General features: G+C 39.5%; 1 protein-coding gene across 1 annotated transcript in view; it reads left to right on the top strand.

Annotated features, from left to right (window-relative positions):
- TOPAZ1 (testis and ovary specific TOPAZ 1) overlaps nucleotides 1-26,869 on the top strand; it is a 41,210-nt gene extending 14,341 nt beyond the window's left edge. The window contains exons 7-21 of the mRNA XM_042889007.1: nucleotides 476-561; nucleotides 1,083-1,220; nucleotides 6,405-6,468; nucleotides 7,562-7,713; nucleotides 7,972-8,064; nucleotides 8,350-8,465; nucleotides 9,849-9,915; nucleotides 11,128-11,302; nucleotides 12,803-12,903; nucleotides 16,359-16,524; nucleotides 17,366-17,530; nucleotides 22,490-22,693; nucleotides 23,243-23,426; nucleotides 24,518-24,713; nucleotides 26,695-26,869. Of these exons, the coding sequence (XP_042744941.1) occupies nucleotides 476-561; nucleotides 1,083-1,220; nucleotides 6,405-6,468; nucleotides 7,562-7,713; nucleotides 7,972-8,064; nucleotides 8,350-8,465; nucleotides 9,849-9,915; nucleotides 11,128-11,302; nucleotides 12,803-12,903; nucleotides 16,359-16,524; nucleotides 17,366-17,530; nucleotides 22,490-22,693; nucleotides 23,243-23,426; nucleotides 24,518-24,713; nucleotides 26,695-26,745 (1,958 nt within the window). The 3' untranslated portion in view covers nucleotides 26,746-26,869. The remainder of the gene's footprint in view (nucleotides 1-475; nucleotides 562-1,082; nucleotides 1,221-6,404; nucleotides 6,469-7,561; nucleotides 7,714-7,971; nucleotides 8,065-8,349; nucleotides 8,466-9,848; nucleotides 9,916-11,127; nucleotides 11,303-12,802; nucleotides 12,904-16,358; nucleotides 16,525-17,365; nucleotides 17,531-22,489; nucleotides 22,694-23,242; nucleotides 23,427-24,517; nucleotides 24,714-26,694) is intronic.
- Nucleotides 26,870-26,982: the final 113 nt, after the last annotated feature.

Below are 26,982 nucleotides of genomic sequence, written 5' to 3' on the forward strand. Positions count from 1 at the left end.
AACTTACACTGGACTTGAGCTTCACATTGTAGCACTTAAAACTTGTAGGTTATTAAAGATTTTATTTCAGTTCTGGAAAAAAATTCTTGTTAGTGATGCAGCAGTGCAAGGATCACTGCTAAAGGTTTGTTTGTTTTTTTTTCCTTTTGAGATTGGCACTTCTGGATATTTTGATTCAGTTTCTTTTCTCATCTTTCTTAAGATAAGAAACCTCGCACAAAGTAGGGAAGTTTTTAATTCAGAAGTTTAACCTCAAGTCCTTTCTCTTGAAGTTTGTTTACTTCATATCAGGATAATTAAGAAATCTCTTAAGTTAAGATTGCTGGTTTTTAGACTGTATTAATCAGATTTTCATTAATCATGCCTGTGACTGGAAGGATTCCTAAATACAAAGGGAAATAAGATACATGAGAGTGGTTTCATGATGACTCATTTTATTACATGATCCATTTATTGTCCTTATCCTAATTTCTAGATGATAGATTCTCAGGAAGAAGTCTTTCACTGCCCCTGCAAACTTACGGAGATTCTGAGACAGGGAAGACAGACAAAAATATAAAAGTGAGTTGCTGAATCCTTAATGAATTTTGATACTTTGGCAGTAAATTCAGTATGAATATTGAGACAGTTCTCTCTTTATGTAGTAAGAAATTATTGACCTATGTATATTTACGTTTCTAGTCCTCTAAAATGTTAAAAATGAATAAATAGAATTTCTGGGAATGCAGTCAGTGATGATGAGACATGTTCACAGTGAACCTTTGTTGAATTCTGTTTCCCGCTTAAACAAAACATGCATAATGCTCTTTGTTTTATTGTTTTTGTAGAACTGAAAAGCTGAGAAAGTTTCATATTTTTAGGAGAGACTGCATCATCCATTTTGCAGGGTGCTGGAAAGGATAAAGGAATTTTACCTACCCAGAATTCTCAGACAGTTCCCCAGAGCCATGGAGTATTTTGTTGTTTTTATTCTTCTCATACCTAGATACTCTGAAAATCTCCAAAAAATGGACATGCATGCTTTAAAAAAAAAAAAAAAAGCTGCTTTTTTTCTGCTTGTTTTAATTTTGTTTTGTTTTTAGGCTTCCCATTCAGTCCAGCAGCTCCTGGAGATGATTAACCTGCCCCGTAGATACTGCAGATTTTATTTTGTGACTTTGCGTGGCTGTGAAAGATCAAAATGTTGGTTTTGGCATGTTCCTAAACCGGGGCATGAAAAGGTAAGAAGATTTAGTGAAGAAAGAAATAGATTGTAAGTTGCAACTGGTTTTAATGCAAATCAGCATCTCCTGTCCTCGTTTATATTTTGAGAGAGATTAAATGTCAGAGACTGATGGGTCACATGATGTTCAGAAGACCTTTTGAAGATGTTTTATGGTTTGTTCCTTTTTTTAAATGGTGTAGCTTTGAACTTGCAGATTTTTGAAGAGTACAGACATCAACAAAAGAGCAGGTATTAGGGCATGCCAGTATAGAGTAGTAAGTGGGAAGATTCTGAGACGTTTCCATGCAAACATCAGAGACCTGCAAGCAAACCCAGACTTCATGTATGTTCTTAAAATCAAAAGCCACCTGTGATATATTGCTTTCTGCAAACTTTGTGAAGCAGGTGCACGTCTGGTTCACAAGCAGAGCAGCAGTTTTTCCACTTGCAAACAATATTACTTTTATGGTAGTGAGCAAAGTAGCTGTGTTTTCAAACCCTTTAACGATAAATTGAGTCTGTGCTGCTTCCAAGAACTGTGGAAGGCAAACTAATTGTGCTGTCATGTAATGAGATTTTGGAATTGGCTGAGACTTAGGTGGTTATATAAGTCATTTAGAAGGAAATAAAATACTAAAACAACTAAACAAGTACAGATACCTAAACTTGTCCTTAGCTGATCTCACAAGACTATTTCTTACCTAGCATCTAATTGGTGTGAGTTACAGTTTTATCTTGAGTCTCAGTAAGCAAGAAATTAAAGAATGCAAATGTGAAAAATAATGTAATAAGCATTGAACCTGATTGAGGTAAATGCTATTCTAAAATCTTAAACTTACTGTATCAGAACTTCTAAAATAAGTGAGTGCAGTTTGGTGTTATTTCCAATTTCAGTGTTTTTCCTTTTTATGTCTTGAGAAAAGCTGTTTTTTGTGGAGTTTTTTTTTTTTTTTCCTAATGCTTTGCAACCTCTTGGAAAAAAACTTAACATGACAGCTTAAAAATGCTAGGATCATTTGAGAATAATTCATCATGAAATGTTTTCTTTTTGTCTCAGTTGTGAAATGTCTTTGGCAGGAAACAGTGGATATCAGTGATTTTCAGCTAATTTGTATGAATTGTCGTAGTTTGTAGTGCTTCTGTATGTATGTGCTACAGAACAATAATATTTGTGTTGAGCTATTAAATGAGTTTAGTTCTGGTGCAGCACACCTCAGTTTCTGCCCAGCAAACATAACCTGCCTTTCTTGATAGTCTGGAAGTATATTTTCATTTTGTTTTGGAGGTTTTTTGAGTAGGTCTATTTAAAATGATAATTGGCTGCACACCTCATGGTGGCACCAAAGTACATAAAAGGAGGACTGGTAAAGCAGCAACAAAGAAGTCATCGTGTCAAATTTAGGGGAAATAAAGCTGTTTATGATCCATTAAGCAGAACACTAGTCTGCATGGTTAGAATTAAGTTTCCAGCAGTGATTGTTACCCGAATTTTTGAAGAAAGCTATCTTTCCCCACAGTGGAAGTTCCTTCATTTTCATTAAGTGTTGATGACTTAACGCCTAACTTGCTAGGATTTAGTACTCTTTACAGTCCTAATTGACAACAAAACAGGGGTTTAATTCTTGAAAACATCCTTTGTTTTGAAAATCCATGTACTCTTGAGCTCAAAGAGTTCTGCAAATTACAGGTTTTATTTATTTAAATAAAGCTGCCTTCCATTTCACAGTTAAATTTCTTTTGCATTAGGCAAAGTAAACAAGACTATCAAGGCTTCTTTAAATACTCTGCAGAGCTAAGGTGATGGCTTTAACTAGGTTTAGGCATGGCTGGCCTTCCAAGAATAGCTGCCTTTTGAGTTTTTTAGTTTTGTTCTGTCTATTCAGCAGCTATAGGAAATAAGACTGAAAAATCCTGATCACTTCGTACTTGAAATGCCATACAAAACTAAGTAATCTATTGTTTCAGATGTGTCATAAGTGCAAGTACTGTTGGAGCACTGTTTGACGTAGAATAACATTAGTCTTCTGTTGAGATTTCCAGGTGTTTCTCAGCATCAGTGTCTTTCCAGCTCTTAAGAGCTTCAGAAGTTGTAGGCATTTTCAGAAAGTTACGTGGGGTTGCTGTATTTAAAAAGAAAACAAAAAACTTCTGCATGTATGCAAAGGCATCTCACTGCAATTTAAAAGAAACGTATTAATAGTGACAACAAATGTTTTTGACATTGAAGTTAAAATGGCAAAAATATGAGTTGTTAGTGCTGATTTTGCTTGTAAACTGCAGTGTTGTCACCCATTTAAGGCCATGTTTTGTGTTGTTTTTTTTTTTTTTTAATGTAGGAATGCAAAACTAATTGATTACAATAATGAGTTACTAATACAGGGAAATATCTCCTCTTCTTGTATCAGACATCTGCTGTTTTGCAGTGTGGGTGTATCCTTTATTGCCACTTACTGCAGGAAAAATGCTTTAGTATTTGGAGGTAAAAGGTGCCCAGCATCCTTTTTTTTTTTTTAAATCCATTTCCTTCAAGGTGCTGGAACTTCTCATGTTTTATTCCCCTTGGTTGCATGAAAGAGGTTAAACTTTTGTCTGCAAGTACAGTAGATGCATATCACATCCTGTTGTGATACTTTTAACCATTGAGACTTTTACTGTAGATCCTCTAGACCCCCTGGATTGGCTGATCTAAAATATGAAAAATCTTTTTTTGAGAGTCTGACCAATAAACCAATGGGTTTATTTTCATTACATTCAGAGGCCTCAAATTAAGCTGGAGAGTGGTTGCTGCTTTCTGGGCACAATTAGAACCTTTCACGGAGGCTTGGGCAGGAGGAAGATGGTGTTCTTATCCATAGGGACGTAATGGTTGAAAATTTGTGTCAGTAAGACGTGGAGGGCAACACACTGCACAGTATTTAGAGTCTGATGCTGCACAAAGAAAGATGGAGTGAATCTTCTCTGAGAGCGTGCACACGTGGGATTGAACCCCAACTATACCTGCAAGGAAGTGCAGCGAGAGCCTGTGCGTATCAGGCTGTGGGAAGCAGCAACTGCCATGATGACCAGGGCTTCTGTCTTCTATTAGCATGAGAACAGCTCCTGCTCCACCTGCAGATCTGCAGCAACAGATCATAGACTGCAGTGTCTAGATAGCTGATGAGGAGCAGGGAACTTCGTCCCAATAAAGCATTACAGCTGGCTGATGCTTTTTAATCTGGCTTCTTAAATAAAGAGACTTATTTGGTGCAGATCAATTATTACCAACTGTAACCAACGTCAAATAATTTTTAGTCCTGTTGGTGATCTTCAGCCACAGTTAATATGGACTGTGCATTTCAGAGATGCTCATACCCTGTAAGAAATGAATCTCTTAACAAAAGCAGTGCTGCAGCATGGGATTTTCCCTCTTACTAAACATCAGAGTGCACACTGGGAGATGCTGAAAGATGTCATGGGTTTTTGTGCTCATTCTTGTAATTTAAGCACCTCCGTGTGACTGCAGTAGAGCTGTTTTACTGGGCAGTGAGCTGCTTATAAAAGATACACAACCATTTGATTAAGGTTTTTATTAAATTGTCATGTTAAATGATTTCTGGATCAAGTGGTAGGTGACAGAATAGTGTGATCTGCAGTAGGTGACCAGTGGTAGAATAGTGTGATCTGCGTTACTTTTTGAAAACGAAAATCGTCTCTTTCTAGTTTCATGAATATTCATTTTAAATTTATTATGATTAACTCAAAATTCAAGTTTCAAAAACTCAGGATTCTCCCATTTTATGTGGTCTGTATATTCAGTAATACCTTTAAATCAAAACCATTAGCTGAAGCCCTCTAGAATCTCTAAATGAAGCACACAGTCTGTTTCCTTTGCACGTGTAGTGTGTTGTGTCCCATGATTAAATCATACTACGACTGGATTTTCCAAGCAATTTCACTAATAATTGCAACATTCAAAGCTGCAGATGCAATCTTGGCTATTTTTGGGTGTCAGTCCAAAGGAGGAGAAGGATAAGAGATTCCTGAAGAAAGGAGATTGATTTACATACTGTAAGCATGTGCTCAAGTTTGTTTTGGAAGTGCCCTTGGCCACTTGGGATTGTAGATTTGGATTAAATGGGTTAACCCATTGCAGAGTGACAGAGCAGTTTTCCATAAGGGATCTCTTAGACCATTATTAGACAACATTATAATGTTTTTCAAAATAAAAGTAATATTATAATCAACGTTTTTAATGTACAATTTTCATGTAACTTGATCTGAAAAGGTTAATGGTTATATAAAACAAGAAAGGTGTCTTGGCCAGAAGCCAGTACCTCCTGCTTTTGTGATAATTCATTCACTGTAACAAACTCAATGAGTGAGTCCTGCCTCATCTCAGAGTTACCTTTAAATATATGCACAGCTCAATTCTGTGATAACATGTTTACAAATCTGGAAGGGAGAAACTTGATTTTTCGTTATTTCACGAAGCAGTATTAAATACAAGACCAATTTTAAATTGTCTGGTGGAAAGATTGTGGATGTTCCACAAGTGACAAAGGGTATCTGAAGGGGTGTTGCTGTGTTTTGTTTTCTGATTCAGAACTCTGGGTTTAATCTCAGTGGACTTTCCTTTTTCATCTGCAGCAAAATGTGTACATATCCCAAACCTGAGGTTAATGTATTTTTGAAGCAGCTTACAATGTTAAGACGCGAGTGTTCCACTACAAAATAAAACATGAGTGTAGGATTTCTAAAATAAGTGGGTCCAGGGTGAAATGATAACTGAATTTCCAGCTTGTTTCTTTGTGTCGTTACGAGTGAGTCTTCGTGGTGGTCAGTACATTTATAGAATTTTTGTTTCTCATATTTTCACTTCCAATTCATTGCTTCCCATTCTGTTTGTTGAGCGTGCCACATTTTACTAATTGCAAAGAAAGTATATTTTCAAATTATATTTTTCTTTGCTGAGTGTATGCCCACACATGTGTGCAGTTGTGGTCCTAGCAGCTCCTTTCCCAAACATTTTGTCTATATTATTTTTCTGCTTGATTTGTTTTCCTTTGACCCAGTTACCTTCTTGCAGCTTTTATCAGTATTTTAAATAATTAAAAGCAGTGTGAAGGTTTCTTCCTTATAGAGCTCATACTTCTGGGTAGTTCATTCATTTGGCATAAACTGAGGTCATATTTAATGTTAGTTTTTTTTAATTTTTTTCTAGATTTGCATGGCAATACTTAAGACATACATTAGTATCAATGAATCAGGCCTTCTGAAACGTGCAGGTATGGTAGCAGCTACTTGCAGGTAGCTTTTTATGTGTATCTGATACGTAGTTTATTTAAAGCAAGTTAAATAGAGAGACTTGGGAGAAAAACAGGTGACATTTATTTCTACAGTGAATAAAATTGTCATTTTAGAGGAACCTATCTGTTTTCATGTTCTGTTTTCACATTAAGGATGAGTATTTAGGTACGCAGTTATCTGAGGATATTGTTACAAATCTGTTTTACCCAGGAAATGAACTCAGTCTGAATGGAACTAGGCTTTAGAATAGACATGAGTAACCGGGGCAAGGTTTAACAACCAGGATTTTGTTAAGGCACTTTTCAGCAACATCTCGACTAAACATTACAAATCCAGGAACTTTAGAATTAAGCTATTTTAAGTGAAGTGCTGTTACAGCATCCAAACAACTTTAGTTTAGTCCTTTCGCACTGCTGTATGTCCAAACAATTCCAGTTTTCACATTTTAGAGAGAAGAGTTGATTCAGGTCAGTGTGAACCTTTGAGTTCAGTCAAAAAAGACTTGATTTTAGCCTGAGCAGTCATTCTATTTGTACTTAAGTTTTTGAAAGCGTAGAGGGGGTGTAGTACATCTGATGTGAACATATGATTCTGCTGTGTCCTGTGTTCCTTTGATGAAGTAGTGCTGTAATGCAGATAACACTTGAGTTCTCAGGGGCTACAGCACACATCTATTACAACTGGCTCTGGTACGGCTGCCAAGACCATCTACCATGGCATCACTGCACTTCATTTCCTAGAGCATCTGGAAGAGCCTCACTGCCTTGGTGTGCTGCCACTTTTAGCCTCATTTTGTGCATTTTTCTGCTGCTCTAAGTCAGCTAAGCTTTTTTGAATCCTTATAGGAGTAAGGGAGTTCAGCTCAGTGACATGAGGTATTTCAGAATAGTCACTTTGTTCTTAGTGATGTTACCATGGTACATTCCTTGAACCTATATATTTCTACATATCCCCATGCTGCAGTATCCTGGATGATTAAGAGTTGTTACACTGCATTTAAAGATTTAGGAAATAATTTGCTTAAGTAGCATTAGTTGTCCCAAAATAAAACCATTTTAATTGCTTTTTCAGTCCAAATATTTGTCAGGTATTACAGAGAAGTTGCCCGTGGTGAGAATTTTGATTTTCAAGTGCTGAATGATCTTCTCATTTGTTTGCTCAACAAATGTTTGTTGCAAGAATTATTCCAGATGTTGAATGTAACTGCACAGATTAATACACTAGTAAGTGGCCTTGAAATACTTTGGAAATCTTTTACCCACATTTTCTCCATTTGGGGGGTTTTCTTTTTTTTTTCTTTTTTTTTCTTTTTTTTAAGGAATGCTACAGCACTTCTTGTAATACATTCATTTAGTACTCAGCTCTTGGAGAAAAAAGAATCAGACGTTTCTGTTTGAGTAATTGCTGCCTTTCTAGTTGAACAAGATATAAAATCATAAAACTAATTGAGCTTTTTTTTTTTTTTTTTTTTTAAAAATTAGCCAGCTTTAGAAGTTCTTCTGAGAGTTTTTGAATGTGTGGCTTCTTTGAATATAAGAGATGCTGTTCCTACACTGATCAGTGCCTTTTGTAAGGTATGAGCTTGATTGTGCTACTATTTGTAGGAATTTTGGACATACTTTGCCTGTTTTAAAATAGAAAGATATGTATTAAATATTCTTTCAGTAATATTGTTAAAAAGTAAAATTGTGGCTAGCTGAATTTTAGTGTAGGCTTCCATTTATCCCTTGGTTCTTGACTGAGATTCACTGTAACATGTTCTTCCCATTCATACTGGCCTGCCTGTGGAGATAATTAACATAATGAACATGACTTTCTTTTTTTGTTTGCTTACTTTTCCTCTCGATTTGATACTACAGCTTGTTGATGCTGGTATGTTTCTTGAGTATGAACATTTTAACTACATAATTAAACTCCTTCACCAATTGGAAGTTCCAAGCCAGGAAATAGATATTGTTTTGAACATAAAATCCAGGTACGTCCTTCAGGAACTATTTTATAGTTATATCTATTTAGTTCTGTCTTCCAGTTCGATTTTATAAATCTACACAAAAGCTTTAAAGGTGATAAGAAAATGCAAATTTAGTGTTTTAGAGGAAAATACTGCCATATTATGCCTACTTGTATTTTAAAATGCTGTCAATCTACTGTGTTTCAGAGGTCGAGGATTGTTATTCAAAAACTTGGACTGTGGCTGCAGTTATGATTAGTTTTTTTCAGTACTGATCATTACAGTGCATTCTGGTGGGATGCTCTTCCTAGCTGTGGGACAAGTTTTCCAACAGTAGTAGAATTAGAAGTGTAATTGTTTAATATATATTTTAGGCCACATAAATGAACGATACTCCCTCAGTTAAAAAAAAAACAAATTGTAGACAATAAGAGCATTATTTATCATCTGAAGTTGTTTTCTAGTTTACTGTGAGTCTGCAAAAACATTTGTACCACGATGAATGTGGAGGAGGGTGGTTTTTTTCCATATTTTTCATCATGTGCATCATATACACACGCACAAGTTGAATAAATGACTTAGTGGTTCGTTTTACAGGCTTTGGTTCTTGGAGGAACCAAACACGTAGCATTTACTGTAGTATAACAGCCTGACACTGTTTTAAGGGAGAACACCCTAGAAGTTGTTTGCTGCTTTTCTTATTTCCTATAGAATACCTTCCAACCAATGGATCCCAGTGTTTTATCCGGTTTTATCTATTTTAATTATATCTGAGTTTTATCAGTTTACCACACCAGCTGGAGGTGATTTCACTTTTCAGATTAGGATTCTCATTCGTAGAGGAATTGCCCTTTCCAAGTAACCTCAGTACGTGTCTGTTTTCTGCACAAAACTGAGAAAGTTTGTGTCTGTGAAAAGTGAGCAGCTTTACTGCTTCAGTAAAGCAGTACTTTGTCTGAGCTTATTCACATGTAGGTGATTTATCTCTTATTCCAGTGGCAGCATCAGAATAAACCACTCCTAGGTATTTGAAGTGGAATTGCACTTGAGTTTGTGTAATGAGCTATTTTTTTTTTTAACCATTGTGTCAGAAACATATAAAATACAGTCTGCATTTACTTAATGTATTTCAAGTCTTATTCCTACCTTTTCAGTTGCATTTATACTGAGACAAGGGAGTATTCTCTGTGAAAATATCTCTCTCCATTTATTTGTATATTCACACACTATCTTGTTCTGATACGATTGTAAATGTCCGTTTTCAGTGTTCAGTCTGTATTTGTAATAAATCAAATAAATAATTACATCATTTTTAGTCCAAATATAACGAATGGTTGATCACTTCCTTGTAGTTTAGTTCACTAGGATGTGTTAAAATTAAGCATTAACGTTTTTTTCTTGTTGAAGATTTCAGGAGATGCATTTTAAAAGCGACTGGCTTTTTGACTTTAATTTGGTAATGGCAGAAATTCAGGTACAGTGTGTGCATGTTTCAGGTGTTTTGGAATGCTGAAGCCATGACTTCTATGGAAAACAGCTATTTTTATGTCTTTTTAATCTATTGATAATATTTTTTAATGTGAGCCTATTGTGGGGAAATGTTAAAATGCGGGGGAAAGCTGTCTTTGACTTTTCTGTGATGTCAGTTTTTATTTTAATTTGCATACTTGTAGCTTTTATCTTACACCTAATTTTAAGCAACTGTTTGTTGTGCTTGTAATTGGTAGTGATGTATTCTTCCTCACCAGAAATTGTTTAATGCTTTATTCAGTGGATAGAGTTCATACCTTATATAAAAAGGCAAATTATAAAAGGATGTAGTTGGTAACTCTGGGTGGGTTATTTTGAAGAATATAAAAATGCTAGAGAGTAACTTACTCAGTAGGTCTCTGCATTTTTCAGATTGAAGGACAGATTATTTCTTATGGGCAATTGTAGCATAGTTTACATATTACTGCACAGATCCTGAAGCCAAACTTTAAGGAGGGGATCAGGACTGCTTGCAGCTTGGTCCACTCAGTTCCCAAAAATCTCTGTTGTTGACAAAATCCTTGTTGACATGCGTGTGTAACAGATCTCAGCTCACTTGGCTTACCTGCAGACGTTGCACCACAGCACACTGCAGTTATCTGTAGCCCGAACCACTTGTTTTAAATTTAACTCTTCTGTGTATGCCATTAGATTAGCACATTAATAAAACCTGAGTCCTAAAACCCTCAGAAGAGTTACACCGGAGTAATCAGTGTCTCATGAGGACCACACATTATTTTTAGTCCATGTTGTTAGGAAGATTCAAGTTAACTTACTCCTTGATGAAAGGAAATTGGGTTGGTGATGCTAATAAAATTGTAATGATTTGAGAAAATACGTAATAAAAATATGAATTTTCAGAGAGAAAAGGATAAAGTACTGAGGTTGAATCATAGCATCATTAGAAACGTCTGTATTTCATTACAAACTCTTAATGTGAACTGATAGAGACTCTCTGATCTGTTTCTTTTCAAAAAGGGTAGCTAAGGGAAATGTCATCGGAATACGTTCAGTAGTTTCATTGGACACGAGCTATAGATTAATCTTGCTGTTTTCTGCTTAATTATATCTTAGTTATCTCTTGAATTCCATTATATTTTCTGTTTGGTATTCTGGAAACAAATTTGCTAATATTTGTCACTTGCCTTCTTCGCAGCATTGCAAGGAAAAGCATGATTGGGCCAAGTTGGCAGCTTTGTATGTTAATGCAAGAGCTACATGTGAAAATTCTGATGATCTTCAGAAATTGTCTTTATGTATTACTGAAATACTAACAAAAGATTCTGAGAAAGACAGACCAGGAGTTCCTTTTTGTGATTTTGCTGATGCAGGTAAAACTAAGTTGAAGTAAACACTTAATTACTTATCCTATTAGTAGAATTTTCAAGAGGTAAAAGCCAAAACATATACTGACTGTTTTCTTCATATTAGTTAATCTGATTGTATACAACATTCAGAATTTCTTCAGGCACAAATACAAACAGGTGAAATGATGAATAGAAACCATTTTCTAGTGAAGTCCATGGTGCTTACACTTGATGTCAAAGGCCTACCCCTTCTGAAGAGCACACATTTGAGTTTTCTCCTATTAAGGAGAGAAAGCAGTACTGATGGTTTTAAGAGATAATGTCATGTTCTCAGAACAGTGGCAAGAAAGTATATTTCAGTATTGTCCTCTGAAGTGCAGCGCTCTTACTAGCATAAATTAACTTCGTATACTTGTATATATAGAAATGCATTGACTGGGGTTACATCAGTTATGTATCTTTTGTTATGGTTTGGTTGTAGCATTTTAGATTTTCAGAATTATTTGTTACCCTAAGCAACTGAGAATTTTACACAAGGGCTTGGTCAACAATACACCTTCTAGTTTTTTTAATACGCAGCATGTTTTCTGTCCCCCTTTTCTTCATATGCCTCTTCATTTGCTTGTCTGCATCCTTCCTCCCAGTAAGACTGTAGGAGGCTGAGGCTCAGTGCTGTGTCAGTGGGATGTTACGGCTCTGTGTAAAGGATGACTTAGATCTTTTTCAACCTGCATTAACTAATAAGACCCGATGACTTATTTCAATTAAGTGACACAACCTTTTTGATCACAGACTTTCATGCTACAAAACAGCTATCACAGCTTCTGGCTGTGAAACACATAGAAGGCTTTGATGGGACTTGAAACTTGGTCTTATTTCTTTAGAGCAGTGGTCTCCATGCTGTTAGGCAACCCATCAGTGAAAAAAAAGAATTTTACACTTGCCCCCAACATACCATATGTTTATTTATTTATTTGTAAATTATGTACATGTACCACTGCACTAATATATTAGGTATATTCTAAAACATGCACAAAAATGTAAATTAAAAAAGATGAGGTAGAGATAATTTTATTTAACTTAACTTTGGTACCAAAAAAAAATTTTTTTCCATACCTGAATGGACTGTGTGTGCACCACCCCACACTGGAGACCACTGTTCTGCAGTACCAGCAAGGCTTCCAAAGTGGTTAAATGAGATGGTTTGGAAAACCCTGCAATTACACAGTTCTGTAATTGCTGTCATTCAGATGCGTCAGAAAATGAAAGCTTACTTTAAAAATGATGATGTTCATAAGCTATACCATTGCATGCCCAGGCAGCTTGTGGATAAACTAGAGTACTGTCAAAGAGTGTCTGGATAAACTGTTGTTGTTTACTCTAATTTCGGTTGTCAGACTTTAAAAAAATTATTATATTTAATGCCTAGTATTTCAGAAAATGTGTGCAAGTGCTGTGATCTGTAAGTTCTTTAAAGTTCTTTTACTGGTAGAAACAAAAATAATGTGTATTTTTTCTTTCTAGTAATAAAAAATTCCCAGTGTAATGAAGCAGACAGAATTTTCATTGGAAGGGCTGGGATAAATGTAATGAATTCTTATCGCAGAGTACTGCAGTGGATAAAGGTACACTGGATTATAGTAACCTGACTTGAAGAAAAAGAATGAGTCATTTATTTATTAGATATTAAACTGTTTCTCTAGTTTAATGTGGCGTGCCACTTGCCTTCTCATGGTCAACATCCTTCTCACTTGCCTATCTGGATCAAAGTATTTTGACCAAAGTATACTGACCAGTAGTCTTCGAACTTCGCATGTGTTGGGATTTCTTTTTTGTTTGCTTTGTTAATAGAGTGGAAGGAGTTGCTTGTGAGAATGAATATGCTTTTGATTGATTTTTCATGTAATACGTAATTATGACTTTCCTACAGCAAAGCACACACAGTTTGTAGAAATTGTTTTCCTTCTAGTGATAGACATACAAGGTATTCGTACTGCCTGCTAGAAGAATGCAGTTCAGTTCAAAACAAAAACAAATAAATGAACATAATTCTGTCTGGATAGAGTTCATTATAACCTTGTCTTGAGACCTAGAAACTTGATTGTTCAGGTTCAGCTTTTCCTTTTCTGCAGTAGGGGTGAGTCTGGACGAGTAGCGCTGTCCTGCAGAAATGTTACTTTCTTCCATCTGGCAATACTTTTCTATTCTGAGACCATCCAACTCAAGGAATTTTTCCTGCCCTGATTCTTCTGAGCCTGACTTCAGGTGGAATGGGTAGGCTAAAGTCAAGAAGACAGAAGAGAGTCATAGCAGGGCTGCTACTGACTGCACTTAGTGAAATGCTCATCACCCAGATTGTTACTAGAAGTGCTTTTCTTTTGACTCTGGGTCTCTGGGTCCTTATCAGTAGATAAGGAATTGGTTGGAGCGGTGTTCGCCAGGGGTCTGTCTTTACTCTTTAGCATCTTTATCAGTGATGTAGATGATGGAATTGAGAGCACCCTCAGCAAGTTTGCTGATGACACTAAGCTGAGCGGTGCGGTTAATGCAGCAGGAGGGGATGCCATCCAGAGGGACCTTGATAAACTCAAAAGGTGGGCCTCTGTGAACTAGTGAGATTCAACAAAGTGCAGAGTTTTGCACTTTGGTCAAGGTAATCCCAGGTATATATACAAACTGGGAAGGGAAGTCTGTGACAGTAGCACTGCTGAGAAGGGCGTGTGGGTCCTGGTGGATAAAAATCTGAACACGAGTCAGCAATGTGCTCTTGCAGCATGAAAGACCAACAGTATCCTGGGTTCCAACAGAAGAGGGGTGGCCAGCAGGACAAGGGAGGTGATTGTCCCCTTTGTTCTGCCCTTATGAGGCCCATCTGGAGTACTGCATCCAAGTTTGGGGCCCTCAGCACAGGAAGGATATCAAGCTTTTGGAGAGGGCCCAGAGGAGGGCCGTGAAGAGGATCACAGGGCTGACACACCTCTCCTGTGAAGATAGGCTGAAGGAATTGGGTTCGGTCAGCCTTGGGAAGAGAAAACTTCAAGGAGATATCATTGCGGCCTTCCTTTAGATTGTGTCAACCCTAGCCACTCTGTGATTCTCATTTCATACTTCTAACCAGGTTTGGATTTGTGAATCTTGCAGAAAGTTGGACCTCACCTTTTACAATCCTTTCCTGCTATCAGATACCAAAAATTACCAGTACTAAGAGACTGGACTTTTCACAGAATGCTTTATACTCCAGGCCTCATCCAGTATTGATCATGAGGCCTGTAACTATCAGTTAGTGGGCCCAGTCTTGTTCAACGTCTTCTTCATTTACCTGAACGAAGGGATAGAGTCCACCCTTAGCAAGTTTGCGGATCATACCAAGCCGGGAGGAGAGACTGACATGCCAGAGGGCTGTGCTGCCAGTCAGCAAAACCTGGACAGCATATTAAGTTGGACAGAGAGTAACCTGATGAGATTCAGCAAAAGTAATTGTAGGGTCTTGCTCCTGAGGAGGAATAACTGCATGTGTTAGCCCAGGTTAGGGGCTCTGCAGAAAAACACTTGAGGGTCCTGGTAGACAACAGGTTGGCCAGGATGCAGCAGTGTGCCCTTGTGGCCAGGAAGGGCAGTAGTGGTATCCTGGTCCTGCTGGAATGCGGCCAGTAGGTTGAAGGAGGTTATCCTCCCCATCTCAGCCCTGGTGGGGCCATGTCTGGATTACTGTGTCCAGTTCTGGGCTCTTCAGCTCAAAAACGATGGAACTTCTGGAGAGAGTCCAGTGGAGGCCATAAAAATGATTAGGCACCTGGAGCATCTCTGTACAAGGAAAGGCTGAGAGACCTGGGACCATTCAGCCTACAGAAAACAAGACTGAGAAGAAATCTCATAACTGTTCATCTGGAATTCAGAAGTCATATGAGTGGGGCTGGGCACTTCGCAGTGGTGTGCAGTGACAGGACAAAGGGCAGTGGGCAAAAGCTGCAACACAGGTGGAGGTTGGCCACTTCTCCTGCATAACTGGTAATAGTGCTGGTGGGAATGGCCTCAAGTTGCACCAGGAGAGATTCAGATTCTTTGAGAATGTTGTGTTTGTTGTCAAATCATTTTCTCAACAGATCACTCTCCAAAATTCTCAAGTAGGCTTGCAGACGGCCTGCACTGACCACATTGGAGTGTGAATGAGTTTGCACTCTGAATGATTTCTATCAGTACTGACAACTCCCAAATTGATCTCTGCTTCAGGGATGAAGTAAAACTGTTATTACTATTTATTTTCAACCAGCTTCCCTCCATTGTATCTATCTATATATCATAATCCTGTTATTATGGACTCCTGTTACTATCTACTTGATCTTACATCTTGCTTTTTCAAAAAGCAATCCAGAAAATGGGATAGGATGAAGTGTTTGAACTACCTGCTGTGGCCGAAGTAATTTTGGGTTTAGGATGTACTCTGTGCCTTTTCATAAATATTTCAGATACCCTAAAGTTCTAGAAGTGTTCTTCAGACCATTGTCCCTTTGTGAATATTGGACTCTTTTATCTCATATTTTTGATGCAAGGGTAAAAATGTATGCTTCTTGGTTCTAAGGAGAATGTTCTTTTTAAAAATTGATGAAAGTTAATAAAACAGATGAAATTTGAAAAAACGTGCAGATTTGAGATACAAGATCTTCCATGAAGATCTGTCTCCAAGCAACAAGACTACTGTTTGGATACGCAGGGCTGACTAGACTGAGAATATTAAAGATATTAATGCATTAAAGTAAGCAAATACAAATAAATTACAAAATTTATTAAAATACTGTCTAGGAACATTATACTGTGGAAATAATGTTATGGGTAATAGTGTGGAGGGAGCTATTAAACAGTGGATGTTGGGGTTTTTGTCTACAGAATCAAAATGTCCACTACTATTCATTAGAATTTTTACTGTGCAATTCATTTCTTTTTCACCGTTAGTTTGGATAATGTTACTAAACTGATGTGTACAAATCTGTCACCAAATCTGTATTTTGTGTAAGTAGTCTGTGTTCATGACTATCATTGCTTTCTCAGACCTTTCCCCCTTCTCTTCTCACCCTTATTGTAGGGAAGGAAGGTTCTGGATAAATTGCAAGAACTACGGATACATTTTACAGTTCTGAAAGGAGTTACTGGGGCAGAGAGATCAGCATCAAGATGTCAAATTGTTAATAATGCTGCAGAAATTTTTCTTGAAACAGAAAGTTTAGATGGAGCAACGTGGGTGTTGAGAGGTGAGCTTGTCTTAAAAGAACGAGATTTTGGCATTTAAATTTGAACAATCCCATTTTTTAAAGACTTAAAACTTACAAGTTCACCTTTGTTATTAAGTAAATGTATTAATACCAGGGCAGCAAAAATAAAATATGATCCATCTTTTTATTTAGCATTTTGCTTGATATGTGAAAGAAATACTGTAAGTAATACAACTTTTTTTCAGATAAGTTTTTGTAGTATTCTAATGTCCATGCCATTCTATTCAGAAGTTAACATAATGGAGGGGGTAGAGAAGAGAATGCTAGTTGGAAGTGACCTGCCCAATGGAAATTTCCTTTGAGAAAGGTGAAATTCAGTGCAAAAGAAAGTTCAGGCTTGGAAGATTGCAGGGGGTTTATTCCCCCCTCACAGTATATTCATGTTGTAAATACAGCTTTTATTAAATATTAAATTTTTATTCAATAAAATAAGAAGTTACAGGCTTTCTGGAATTCAGCCCCACTGAAAGAAAAAACTCAAAAGTACATACAAGAGTAGAAGATGTTGCATAAAAATGTCCATCACCTAAATTTGCTATCCAAGTTTTGTAAATAAATACATACACATTTATATACACTGCTTACAGTTCATTCCACTAGTATACTATTTAATGAATTTCTACCTACACTTCTAACTCTCTAAGAATACATCTGAAAAGTATTGGTGCTAAGGGACAAATTGGTAATGATTCAAACTACACTTAATGTGAAGTTGAGAGATTTGTTTTCTACTACAGTTCATAGTGTCCTTTTGTCAGCCAAATGTCAGAAGTTTTGCAGTTTTAAAACATAGAAATAATACTGCTGCTCTTTGTCACAGAGTCAGAGTGGATCACCAATGCACCACTGTGGCCCTGCACTGAAAATGACATTGTGGAGCGATGTAACCTGTTATTTTCACTAATGCACAAATACATGAGGCAGAATTTCTACAGGCAGGCGTTTGAAGTTCTGCAGAACTTGCCGGGTTTCCAAATTGGCTGCAGTAAGTAAAGAGACATGCTGTGTTAAGAGCCGACAGTTTAACCAGTTAATCTCTACTGTTCTTTCTGCTTGTAGGTATTACCTTAGTTGGAAGACTGTGTGCTTAGATGTCCTAAAAAAGTCCCATTCCTTGAGGTGTGGCATTGATACAAAACTGCAGTGCAGAATCCCTTTCTCGATGCCCAGGCAGCAAGGTTTTGCCCATGTTGTCAGATGGGTGGAGTGGGCCTCAGGTGGCATGGGCTGGCGGGGACTGTCCACCTGCAGCATGGCAGGCTACATGGTTGGCAGCGAGGAGGCCTGCTGCAGCTGCTCATACAACTTCTGTTGGCAGACTGTGGCAGGCAAGGAACCATGATGGAAAGTGGGCTCTCCTTGCTTCATCATTTTGTTTGGTAGCGTGGCCATATCTTGTGTATCTTCCATCTCAAAGGGGTCGTCCATTGCAAGGAATGACCTCTTTCTTCTCATTTGCACATCCAGGTGTTTTGTTTTACATTTACACTTGCCTGATGGTTTCTCGGCCTCATCCTTTTTTTGCAGCAGAGCGTTGGGTTGGCACTTCGCTTTTTTGCCTGTGTTGAAGCCATCTGATTTGCAGCTTCCTTGAGTTTGCTGCTCAGCCAAACTCAAGGCTGGAGCACAGCTCAGCTGAGTCTGCTTTTTCCCACGTGCTGGTATGTGAAAGACCTTGTGTGTGCAGAGATGCCTGTGGTACAGCAGAGCTCTGCACATCCTCTTGGCCTCTGGCATGAATTCATGCTGCCATCTGTCTACAAGTTTCTCTTGGCTGCCTTGGTTCTACAGTCTCTCACTGTTGTACTTACGTTTAATATCCAGAGGTGGACGTGGATGTTGGCTTTTATGTCCTGATGGCTGATCTGCTCTTTTGTATATAGAATGGCTCTTTATCTGGCATTTCTCTTTTGAGTGCTCATTTCCCTCTGGTGCCTGGAATCATAAAATCGTAGAATTGCTCGGGTTGCAGAAAGTCCTTAAAAATCAAGTCCAACCACAACCTAACCATACTACCCTACCTCTAACAACCCTCGGCTCAGTCATGTCCCTGAGCACCACATCCAAATGGTTTTTAGTCACATCCAGGGATGGTGACTCAACCACCTCCCTGTGGAGCCTATTGCAGTGCTTAACCACCTCACTGGTGCCTTTGGCCTTCTGGGCCACCTGGGCACACTGCTGGCTCGTATTCAGCTGGCTGTCCATCAGTAGAGCAAGGTGCCTTTCCATCAGGCAGCTTTCCAGGCACTCCTCCCCCAGCCAGTGGGGCTGCCTGGGTTGGTCGTGACCAAAATGCAGGGCCCCACACTTGGCCCTGTTGAAACTCATAGGGTTTACCCTGGCCCATCGATCCGGTCTCTGCAGGTCCCTCTGTAGTGCCTTTCTGCCACCCGGCAGATCAGCACTCCCTCCCAACTTGGTGTCGCCTGCAAACTTAGTGAGGGTGCCATCGTGGATGATGCAGGGCCTATTCTGTTCCCCATCCCTATCTACCAGCCCCTGGCCGAGCTGACTCTGATCTGCGTGTGGCTCTGTTGTCACACGCTTGAATGGGTCACATCCATGACCAGCAGATCACAGTTTGTCTCACCGGTTCACATGGCTTGGGTATCTGCCCTTTGTCATTGGCAGTCCTTAGTATTTACCTGCTTGGTGTTAAGGCAGAGCCGCATGATCCGCACGCACAGCTCGTTGATCTCATCGTGCTGGGTGCTGGATGTTGGTGCAGTGCCACCAGCGTGGTGAGCCATGTTTCTCATTGTAAAGGTTGCCGCAGGCTGTGGTCCGCTTGCTGCGCTTTCCTGCTGTCCTGAAGCTGAGGATTTTCAAATGTGGGGCCAAGCAGCCGCAGCAAGGCTGGCCTTTGGTCCCCCATCTTCGCCTGCAGAGCCTTGCCAGAGCAAGCAGGGAAGAGGTGTGTCCTCAGCTGCAGCTGCTCATACAACTTCTGCTGGCAAACTTTGGCAGGCAAGGAGCCACGATGGAAAGTGGGCTCTACTTGCTTCATCAATTTTTTTGGCAGTGCAAGCGTATCTTCGGTGTCTTCGATGTCAAAGGGGTCATCCATTGCTAGGAATGATCTCTTTCTTCTCATTTGCACATCCAGATGTTTTGTTTTACACTTCTGTTTGCCTGATGGTTTCCCAGCCTCAGCCTGTTTTTGCAGCAAAGGTTTGGGTTGGCACTTCTCTTTGCCTGTGTTGAGGCCATCTGACTTGCAGCTTTCTTGAGTTTGCTGCTCAGCCAAACTCAGGGCTGGAGCACAGCTCAGCTGAACCTGCTTTTTCCCCACTTGCGTTGTTGTATGAAGGGCCTTTTGTGAGCTGAGATGCCGGTGGTACAAGCAAAGCTCTGCACGTCTTCTTGTCTTCTGGCATGAATTCATCCTGCCGTCTGTGTGCAAGGTTCTCCCCTCAGCTGCCTTGGTTCTGCAGTCTCTCACCGTCGTGCTTACACTTCACATCCAGAGGTGGACGTGGATGTTGGCTTATACGTCCTGGTGGCCAATCTGCTTTTTTGTAGATAGAACGGCTCTTTACATAGCATTTCTGTTTTGAGGGCTCTTTTCCCTCTGCAGCCTGGAATCATAGAATCATAGAGTAGAATGTAAGGCCCTAGTGGTCAACAGCAGGCAGCGTTGTACCCAAGAGTTGTGCCGCTGAGGAGCATAGAAATAACCAGCTGATGGGTTGGGCTGCTAGGATTGCTATGGCTTGGGTAGATCTGAACTGGCAACAGAAAGGTGAATTACTTTTAGCCCAGTGGGCCCACGGACACCTCAGACCACCAAGGAGGGGATGCAGTGTATAGGTGGGCTCGAGATGAAGGGGTAGACTTGACCATGGATACTATTGCACAGAATATGAATGTGAGTATGAAATGTGTGCTTCAGTAAAGGAATCCAGGTGGATAATGCTTCTCCGGTATGGAGGACAATGGCTGAAATAGAAACCAGGGAAGGCCTGGTGTGGGTTGATTATGTCACACTCTCACAAACCTGCCAATACAAGTGCCGTGTACGTAGAATGGTGGAAGCAGCCACCGGTTGTCTGGAAACGTATCTGGTGCCCCGTGCTGCTGCCCAAAACACTGTCCTGGGTCTTGAGAGGAAAGTCCTGGGCAACGTGGCATCCTAGAAAGAGCTGTGTCAGGCAACAAGACTCATTTCTGAAGTAACCTGATAGACACCAGGGTGAAAGTGCATGGCAGTGAGCGGAGAGGTCGCATCCTCTATCATGTACCAGCCTCTGGTAAGATAAAGTGATACAGTGATTTGTTAGAAACTGGGTGCTGGCACGTTCAAACATTGGACACACAGTCCTTAGTATTTACCTGCTTGGTGTTAAGGCAGAGCCGCATGATCCGCACGCACAGCTCTTTGATCTCATCGTGCTGGGTGCTGGATGTTGGTGCAGTGCCACCAGCGTGGTGAGCCATGTTTCTCATTGTAAAGGCTGCCACAGGCTGTGGTCCGCTTGCTGCACTTTCCTGCTGTCCTGAAGCTGAATATTAGCAATTGTGGGGCCAAGCGGCTGCAGCAAGGCTGGCCTTTGGTCCCCCCTCTTCGCCTGCAGAGCCTTGCCAGAGCAAGCAGGGAAGAGGTGTGTGTTGGTTTGCGTGGGCTGTTGCCAGGGGCAGCCCGGTGCCTCGTCCCACCCGTCTCTAACTGCCCTAACTGCCTCCGTCTTGTCTAGCCTCATAAAGTGTCATGTGCCACCAGCGTGGTGAGCCATGTTTCTCATTGTGAGGGGTGCCACAGGCTGGTGTCCACTCTCTGCACTTTGCTGGGCAGGTGTTTGCTGTACTGAAGTGAAGCAGCAGCAGCAAAACTGGCTTTCTATCCATCCTCTTCACCTGCAGAGCCTTTCACGGGCAAGCAGGGAAGAGGTGTGTGTTGGTTTGGGTGGGCTTGTTGCCATGGCCGAGACCCCGGTGTGACATCACTGTGCTGTCGCCAGGGGCAACCCGGTGCGTCGTCCCACCCGTCTCTAACTGCCCTAACTGCCCTGTCTTGTCTAGCCTGAGTTAAGTTTTGTGTCAGGGTTTTCAGTGTCAAAAGAAACTGTCCCAATAGTTTGTCCCTCCTTCCTGAGGCATTGTGGAGCTCTCTCTTTGGTTTGGATTTGTTGATCTTTTGGTTTTTGTAATTCACCTGCAGTTCAGTGCGATATCTCATAGCCCTCCTCTGCCTAACTGGAGGCTTCTGATGTCCTTGGTAAAATCCCTTCCCATTCAATGCTAGTAATTTTCTCATTTAGCTGTTCTCCTGTGCTTTGTTTGAAACAATGTTCACATGTAGATGCGTTCTCTAAAACAAGAACAAAATTCCAGGCATTAACGAAGTGATCTTCATCAGGTGTTTCTGATTGCACCACAGCTTTTACCCAATTAATCAGTACAGATGGTTCCTCCAGCAGCCCGTCTTGCTTCTCAGCTGTTTTATCTAGTCTTTCTAGATATCTTGGTATCTTGATATCTAGTCTTTCTTGGTGTTGAACAAGTGAACACGAGCCAGCAGTGTGCTCTTGCAGCTTGAAAAGCAAATAGTTTCCTGGGCTTCATGAGAAGAGGGGTGCCCGGCGGGGACAGGGAGGCAACTGTCCCTCTCTACCCCGCCCTTGTTACTGCCCATCTGGAGTACTGTGTCCACGTCTGCAGCCCCCAGTTCAAGAAAGAGAGGGAGCTGTTGGAGAGGGTCCAGAAGAGGGCAGCAAAGATGATCAGAGGGCTGGAGCACCTCTCTTCCCAAGACAAAAGATCCTTGAGGTCCCTTCCAACCCCAGCCATTCTATGACTCGTGTGTTACCGTATGTTTTCTCAGCCTTTTCCACTTTGCAAAATGCTTGGTTTGAGGACTGATGCCCAGCATTGAGAAGTGATTCTGCAAGTAGGCTTGGATTGTATTTGAATTCACTGGTAACTATTTTTCATGTCATTTCAGATACTGTAGACATTTCTCAGTACAGCCACATTTTTAACAAGCTGTTAAGTGCCTGTTATGAGAGCAAGAACCTTGGGGTCTTGTCTTCTGCAGTAGACTTCATGCTTTCAAAAAATATTGCCGTTGATTTTTTCTTACTTAGAGGATTAATCACAGGCTTGGGAAGAAGTTGTTTGTGGAGTAAAGCTCGAACCTACTACAAAAGTAAGTTGCTTTTCAGACATGCTTCTCTGGTATTCTTTGGGCAACATTAACAGCTCAGTCTGTTGGGGTGAAGTGGGTGAGAGTATTTGTTGTAAGGAGAAAACAGCATTTTGTGTCACCATTGGGAATTTATTTGTAACCAGAATGAGTTTTGGGAAATACAAGTCAGTGAATACTACTTGGCACAAAATAAAGGTACTTGTAGTTAAATTAAATGATCGATTTCAGAATTTCAAAATGTGAACCTTGGAATGTTAAAGATGTCCATCATCTTCACATTTTCATCTAGGCAGACTAGATCTCCCTATACTCCTGTTTGAAGCTTGAATTATTGCTAATCATTGTTAAAGGTGACATTTACAACAGTGATTGTTATGAGGAAATACTTGCTGTTGTCTTCTCAAAACAGGCCATTTCACAGATGGAACAGTAAAATCCTTTAAGATTTTGTGGTTTTTTCCCCCACATTCTTAGCCACATAAGGAAGAAAACAGATCCATGCTCAGTATTGGTAATCCTAATTTCTTACATTTCTGCCTTTATTCTCAGCTGCTTTATCATTGGGTTGCTACCCACCACTGCAGGGAAATCTACGTCACAAAATATTGCCCATTCCTTTTTATGTGTCTGAGGTTGAGATGCTGTTGGCCATTGAATTATTCCTCGTTTCAAATGCCAGTGCTATTCAAAGTCCAGGAGCTACTACTCAGACTTTTCAAATAATACTGAAAAGGTATGTTGTCAGATATGTACCTTCTTTATTTGTACTCATCTGTGTGAAGATGTAATTAACAAGACATGTTATTTTCTACTGGCTGAGAAGGAGAATCCTTGTTTCTCAACTTCTTTGAATCCTTTGTTTCGAAACTGTTTGAAGAACAGTCCATGTTTTAGGTTTTGTTTTCTATACGTGTAGCAGAAAAACAGTTGTTCCAGAGTAATGCTGGCCTGTGTTTCCTATCTGAGTATGATGTATGTATTACAAGTGTACTACTGCGTGTTCAAAATCAGCATAGGTTCATAGCTCAGTACCTGAATCCTGGTATTGTAGTTGAACACGTCTGGGGAAGGGCATGGTCAAAAAGCTAACTCCATTAATAAAGCAAATGTAACATTTTTTGGCAATTCTTTGGGAAGTACACGACACCATTTTAATTTATTCTTCTTCTAGGGAATATAACAATATGAAAGTTCAGTGTGTTTTTTTACTTCCTCTCCCTGCAAGATTGAGTACCATTAGATAAAAAATTGCTTTGTTACTTTTACCTCTTGTCCATAAACCACAAAGCACTCTTGTTGGGGTTGTACCTACAACTTATTTTATGAGATTGGTTGACTCAGCATTATTGTTATTTCACCTTTGCTTTTTTGCTTAATGAATAAGTTGTACTCTTTCGGAACCATAGGCATGTTGCTTAGCACATCTTTATTCCAGAGATGATCACATGCTAAACATGAGTGATGCATGTTACGTAAATACTGGCAATTTCAAGTTCATAAAATGTTTTACTTTCTTTTACTGCATTTGCCAGCCCAGAGTCGAGCACTTTTACACGAGATGTGGAAATTGCAGACCTGCTCTGCACTGGCATTAAATTCTTTACATTTCAGTACTGTAAAATATGTTAAAAAGATGACTTCTCCTCACTGTCTAAATTCTTAAGAATAATCAGCTGAAAATTGTCTAGAAATTAGCATCTGTAACAAGTGCAGAGAACACAAAGCATTATTGTAATGATTTTGTAATCTTGTTGCCAATATAAAGCATGAGGCGTTGGATGTGCATGTTGTTATAATTTTGTATTTGTGAAAATTCACTTTCAGATGTGAAGACCAGGCAGTTAAGAATAGCAGTGACTATCAAGCAGGAAGGGAGAAACTCATCCAGGCTGCTCGTACATCTGATCCAAAGCTTTTTCTTCGGCATATGACCGTGAATGTTAATATGGAAGAAGTGTACAGCTTGGAGCTCACATCTGCTCTAAAATGGCTTAAGGAGAATATGAAATGGGCAGGGAAGGTCTGGCTGTTTCAGTAGTCATTAATTACTAGAGTCTTTTGAGGGTTAGTGCTTAAAGCAATCATTGTTACAAATAATAAAAAGTACTAAAGGCAGTTACCACTGTGTTCAGACTGTGCCTTACCAACTTAGAGCAAGGCTTCAAAACTCAGTTGTATTTTTAAATACTTATATTGATGATAATGCAGATGGTAAGAAAGAGAGTAATTTTTTTTCCCAGCTGTCTGGATTGTGATACCAGTTTACATAGATGTTTTTGATGGCATCACTAGATGATGAAAAAGCTGTATCTTTAGAACCTTCACTCTCCTTTTTTATGGAGATTCTCAGACTTTGGTCGAGTGTTTCTACTTCTATTAAGTGAAGGGTTTTCCACATTGCTTCATAGTTTGTAGAAACAATATGTTTTCTTTTCTTTTGTTTATATGGTTTTGTGAGGATGTTGTCCCATCCATGTGCCCCATAGACCTTCAATGTCTTATTCCAAAAGCCCATTAAAAAGTAGTGAAAATGAAATGACCTGAAAATCATTTACCACATTAGACATGCCTGACTTAGGATACCTTTCTTTTGCAGAACGGTGAGTCTACATGAGTTGCTTTTAGCTGAAGGTTTAGTTGTGTCTTGATAATAGCATCTGTTTGGCTTCCCATTTGTATAGCTGTGCCCTTTCACTGAAAAAGAAAACTCACCTGTCCCTTGATGGTGCTCTTAGAGGCAAGTGTTTTTTTTGCCTTCACCTCTGACAACTAATTTTACCATTTTTTAGTTTCTGCCAACTGTATGATGAGATGGAGGCTTCTAGCAAGCTGGTTCTGGCATTCCTGTTACTCCAGGAGCTCATTTTTCCACCTGTAATTCCTGAATCATATCTAGGACATGAATTGTTTCAGTCAGACTTCATTTACTAATGCAGCCTCATAAAAAGGACTAAATGGCAAATTGATGGCACTTTTGTTAAAGCTGAAATTTGTCCAAGCTTTCCACTTTTGTAGTGTCCAGAATCAAATTTCACAAACACGACAGTACAGCTTTTGGTCTGCTTTCCATCCCCGTTGGAGATCTTTTGTGCTGAGAATTTCTGCTCGTTTTCATATGGAAGCTTACAGGTTTTGAAGCCTGTTCTATCCTAAGTGACAGTCAGCATGATGGCATTAAGCTCACAGTGCTTTAGAAGTCTTCCCCTCCTTTGAGGCAGCATGAGTCTCTTCTCAGTTCTAGCAGCATTAATGCAGGTATCCTTTGTCTGAATTGGGAAAGTCATCATGATCTTTGTGCAGGATGGTTGTTGAGGATTTTGGAGTGGTGTTGATGTATTTTTGTTTGGAGGAGAGAGCTTGGCAGCATATTCTTCTTTTGCAGAGATCTCACTTGCCTTCCTTCTTAAGACAAAAAGTTAGATTCAGTGCTAACAATCAGATGACATTTCTTGAAAGCCTCATACCTCTAAATTTCTGTTGAGGAACAATTGACAGTTAATTCAACTCGTCTTTGAGTTCTGCCATTTGGTGATTTCAACAAACTAAACAAGCAGTGTAGTCAACAGTGAGAAACGAAGTCATTTCTGCTAATTTCTGTTTTGTGAAATCCTTTGTAGCTTAATCCTGCTTGGAATTAGACAGAAACTATCTGAACCTCAGCTAAATCCCCCATTTCTGTAAGTAGTGCCAGATGTGACTAATACTATGTTTGAGAGATGCAGAAAGACAAAATACTCTTAGTAATCTTTACAGATTCAAAGCTTGTGATGTTTTAGAGACAGCATTATTTTTCCCTTATAAGTAACCCTGAATTTTTGCTTAGATCATCCCCAGGAAAAAAAAAAAAAGGAAAAAAAAGTTGTTCTGTATTTCGGAGGTTAGTCATTGACATTGTAGCTTAGCTTGGAACTGTGGAAAGTTTATGCAGTGTTTTGTCTCCATCTTCTGAGTGTCATCTTCAGCTGATGTGATGCAATCTCAGTCATGTCTTCTATTAACAGGCAAAGCGAGCTCCCCTCATCATTGCTCAGAAGTTAAGAAGATGTAACTGATGCATCAGAATCCAGCTTTCTGTCAGGACTGTTTTTTTCTCTGTCACCAAGATAAACAAGTAGGCAATGTAAAGAGGTTTATTGTAAGGCTTATACTTCACACTTTTTGATTCCACTCGGAATACTGGACATATCTGGTCTTTTTGATGTGTATAAGAACTTCAGAAAGGTTTATTGATCAACATTCTCAGTAGCATTTTGGCAGCAGAAACTCCATTGCTAAATTAATGGGTGAGC

The sequence above is a fragment of the Lagopus leucura genome, unplaced genomic scaffold, assembly GCF_019238085.1.
Source record: "Lagopus leucura isolate 7727_CA_CO unplaced genomic scaffold, USGS_WTPT01 Super-Scaffold_100157, whole genome shotgun sequence".
Lineage (NCBI taxonomy): Eukaryota > Metazoa > Chordata > Aves > Galliformes > Phasianidae > Lagopus > Lagopus leucura.